Source organism: Notolepis coatsorum, assembly GCF_963971535.1.
Source record: "Notolepis coatsorum genome assembly, chromosome: 1".
NCBI lineage: Eukaryota > Metazoa > Chordata > Actinopteri > Aulopiformes > Paralepididae > Notolepis > Notolepis coatsorum.
Window position 1 is genome coordinate 154,780,550 of NC_140165.1, and position 4,292 is coordinate 154,784,841.

The 4,292-nt window shown below is 39.3% G+C and overlaps 1 protein-coding gene across 1 annotated transcript; it reads right to left on the reverse strand.

The window, feature by feature from the left end:
• Positions 1-3,035: 3,035 nt before the first annotated feature.
• On the reverse strand, positions 3,036-4,049 carry prrt1b (proline rich transmembrane protein 1B; the record flags this gene model as incomplete). Its single annotated transcript, XM_084307998.1, has 3 exons — positions 3,036-3,182; positions 3,404-3,532; positions 3,852-4,049. 3 exons carry the CDS (start codon positions 4,047-4,049, stop codon positions 3,036-3,038), a joined length of 474 nt encoding a protein of 157 aa, XP_084164124.1.
• Between the last annotated feature and the right edge of the window lie 243 nt (positions 4,050-4,292).

The window sequence follows — 4,292 nt, forward strand, 5'->3', positions numbered from 1 at the left end:
AGCTTTTACATTAGTTCTTACCTTTTTATATGTTTTAAGAATACACAACCCTCTTAAATTATACTTTCCTTCTCTTGGTTGAAAGAGACATTGAATACAAGCTGGTATGGTTCTTACTCTTAGCACGAAAAATGATCTCCAAGGTTTTTATGTAAACCATATCTACAGATTTTAATGTGCAGGACTTTATGAATAATGGATTTGTCGATTCAAGATAACTAGCTTTATTTATTATTCTAATAGCTCTTTTCTGTAGTTTAATAATGGGATCTATATTTGTTTTATAAACATTCCCCCAGACCTCAACACAAATTATGACATGTATGGCACCACAAGTGAAAAATACAATATATGCAAACATTTCTGGTTTAACAGATCCCTTGTTTTGTACAGAATGCCAACAGATTTGGCTAATTTACCTTTGATATATTGTATATGTGGCTTCCAACAGAGTTTGTGATCTATAATCGCACCTAAGAATTTTGTTTCATATACTCTTTCAATTTCGGTTCCATTTAAATTCAGTTTAATTTCACAGTCTGTAGGAACACCACCAAATACCATACATTTGTTTTGTTTTCATTAAGAGACAACTTATTCCTATATTTAACCTTTTTTTTTAATTATTATTGCAAAACAAAAATTATTAAAAGTCAGTACTCAACACATAATGCATAATGAAACTAACAGTCAAGGTGGTTAAAATTACATGCAAGTACAGAAACAAGACAAAAAAAAAGGTCTATAATATTTTAACCGTATACAGTGTATATCCAGCGAAATTAACAATTATACAAATGCTTATATAGGACATACCCCTAATACCTATTTTCTAAAACCCTACACACATATGCTCCAGCTCGAACCCCCCCCTCCCGGACCCCTCCTTGGATAGTACCTCCATTATCCCTCACTCCTAACCAGACACTACCATTATAAGCTAGCTTTTATTCTCTCCACCACTTCTACCCACATTGACATTTTGGATTCGTTGAGACCCAGAATTCTTGCTGTAGATATTTCTTGATATATCACATCGAGATATGTAAGAGACCAAACTTTCCGGCACATTTTTTCCGGTTGAAACCAGCGTGATGCGATCAGTTTTTTAGCTACTGTGATACCCGATAAGACCAATCTCTTTAGCTGTGGATTTACTGCAAACTCAAAAACATAATTTAAAAGCAATACAGAGGGGTGTACTGGTATATTCCAAGATACGAGTTTTGATAATTGATGGGTCACATCTTTCCAGAATGCCTTAACTGGTGGGCAGTCCCAATACATGTGCATAAATGTCCCTTCGTCTCCATTTGTACATTGGGAGCATTTTGAGTCCTGTTTCAGGCCCATTCTGTTCAGTCTTATAGGAGTCAAGTATGTCCTGTGAATATAGTTAAGATTGATTTGTTGATGGTCCGGGTTCCTTGATGTAAGACGGACATTTGCCCATGCTTCTTGCCAATCAAAGTCACTTTCCAGGTCTGGAATATCCCTCCTCCAGACAGTGTCTAGTTGAAGGGTTTCATACGAGGACGTTAGTAATTGATAATAAAAACCTGATACAAAACCTCCCAATGTTTCTCTTTCATAGAAAAATTTGTGGTATCTGTGGTGTTCAACTGGTATGTGTAATGGAACACCGTGAAACTTCAAACATAGGCGTAACTGTATGTAAAAAAGCCATGTGGACTCTGTGAGGTTAAACTTTGTGCATATTTCTCCATAACTACAGAAGCCCTGGTTATTAAAAATATCCCCTAATGAGTGTATGCCTTGCTCTTCCCATATAGGGAATCTTATAGTACGTTTTCCCATTAAGAGTGCATTGTTATTGAATATGGGAGTGTGATTATGCCATTTTTGAGGGTTAGGATATTTTTTTGTGTTTCCCGCCATGTTCGGATTGCATGGGTAATTATGGGGCCAAATTTCCGCTCACAGTGCTTGATTGGAAGTTTAGTGTGTGCTATGTCCTTCAGTCTCTGTGGGGCTACTATGTTTTCTTCCAATTCTCTCCAAGATACCAAAGCCTGGGGATCAAACCATATTGTCAATGGTCTTAATGTGAAAGCCTTAAAATATTGTAAAAAATCTGGAACTGCCATGCCACCGTCTGCTTTATTTCTCTGTGCGGTGGATCTTTTTATGCGAGGTGGTTTGTTATTCCAAATAAATTTGTATGTGGAGGAGTGTAATCTTTTCCAGTAGCCCTCTGGAGGGGGTAACGGTAGCATTGAGCTGATGAAGTTGATTCTTGGTAATACATCCATCTTAACTATTGATACCCTTGCCTGTACTGAGTTTTTAAGTTTTGCCCACCTGTCCAGGTCGTCTTTGATTTTGTTCTGTATTTTTGTGTAATTGTGCTTCACCGTTTGTCTTATGGTGGGAAATATTTCCACACCCAAGCATCTAAAATGTTTTACCATGGGTATCGCACCTGGGAGGGTTGTGTCTTTTTTTGCATGGATGTTAAGTGGAAGGAAAGCCGACTTCGGCCAATTTATTTTAAATCCCGATAAATCACCAAAGTTCTCTATCAACTTGAGTAGATGAGGCAATGTGGTGTTGGGGCTTTGCATGAACAATATTACGTCGTCCGCATATAAACTAATTTTATGTTGTGTGCCCTTGATTACGATTGGTTCTATGTATTGGGATTGTCTTATATATTGTGCTAAAGGCTCTAATGATATATCGAATATCCGGGACATTTCTTTAACTTTATCAATTGCCTTTCTACTGTTTTCAATAATTATTTTATCACTCCCATCGTCAATGTTATTGCTTAATTATTATCCAAAAATTCTGTGTTGAGTATATTTATACACAAATCACTCAAATAAGTATCAGACAAAAAATATATCAAAGCTACAAATAACGTACTAGAGAAACTCAACTGAGGCACTTTTAATACATTATCAACAAATCTCAGCCTAAAGGGTCAAAGTTCGATTTACCAAACAACATGTATTTGTGTTATGACAACATTCATTGTTAAAAGATTAGACAACATTTACAACAACATTGAACTATGCACAGATCGATATAACCACATATATGACCCAGCCCACACAAACAAATATCCCAAACATGAGGCTGAAGACAACCAGCAGACGTGCCTTCTTAGATGCTCTCTCAGCTTCCCTTATTTCACCTCTGGCAAGTGCTGCGCGGGTCTACAAAGTGAACAAAACCATTGTTTCTAAACCACCCACTTTCAAACTGAAAACAATAGTTTCCGTATGTGCTTAAGGTGGAATTGTATCATGACATTCCTGAGATTGCTTTTACAGCACACACACACACAAACTCTCACTCTGCAAAAACATGCATGGGTACTCCCATCCGTTGAAGACAGTTTGTGGTAAAACACAATGCCTACTGAAATTGTACTCACCTCATATGAATACATGAGAGCGATGAGTCCACTCATGAGGCAGCAGAAGATGGTAACTAGCAGGGACTCAACCATATAGTCCTTAGGCAGGGGAGGATGCTCGTCTCTCAGAGGAAGGCCATTCATATACTGAAACACAGGGAGCATGATATTGATATGTGATGTGTCAATATTGGACGTTGTGAGAATATAAAACTTTAATATGACTTAATTAAAAGATGCACTAACTAGGATTTTGAATCACCCAACCATGAATAACTGTGGAATAAACATATAATTCAGTGGTTGAGCCACAAGGTCCTCACGGCTCGATGGAAAACAGAACCCCATAGACTCAACCAATAAATTGCATGCTTAATTCATGGAATTGTACTTGATTGAGTCGTCAAGAGTCCTCGTTTCAAAATAGACAAATAGTGCATCTGTAATTGTTTGAGATGGGCCTCACTATTGTATAGGGAGGGTAACTGGGCGAAGGCATGAACTGGGTCTGGTAAAAGGCAGGCTGGTTGGGGCCAGGCTGGCAGGCTATAACTGGTGGGCCAGAGTAGAGGGGTGGTTGTGGAGGGTAGAAGAGGTAGGCTGTCTTGGGGTGTGGCGGGCTGTATGGTGGGGGTTCCTCTGATGCAGAGGGATGGACAGACATCTGCGCTTGACCACCACTGGAGGCTGTCCATCCTGCATGATCAGTCTCGTCTGGCACAGCCCCTGTGGTTAAACTCTCATCATGATCAGTACTGTGGAATGGTGCAGCAGCAGTCTGTGTGCTATCCCTCTCACATGCTGGTAGGAGAGTGTCTATGCTGTGACAGAGGTTAGCTGGACAGAGAGCACGGACGCCGTCACTGCCGGGGGACACACAGACTGTCTGGACAGATGAGCTCCTCTG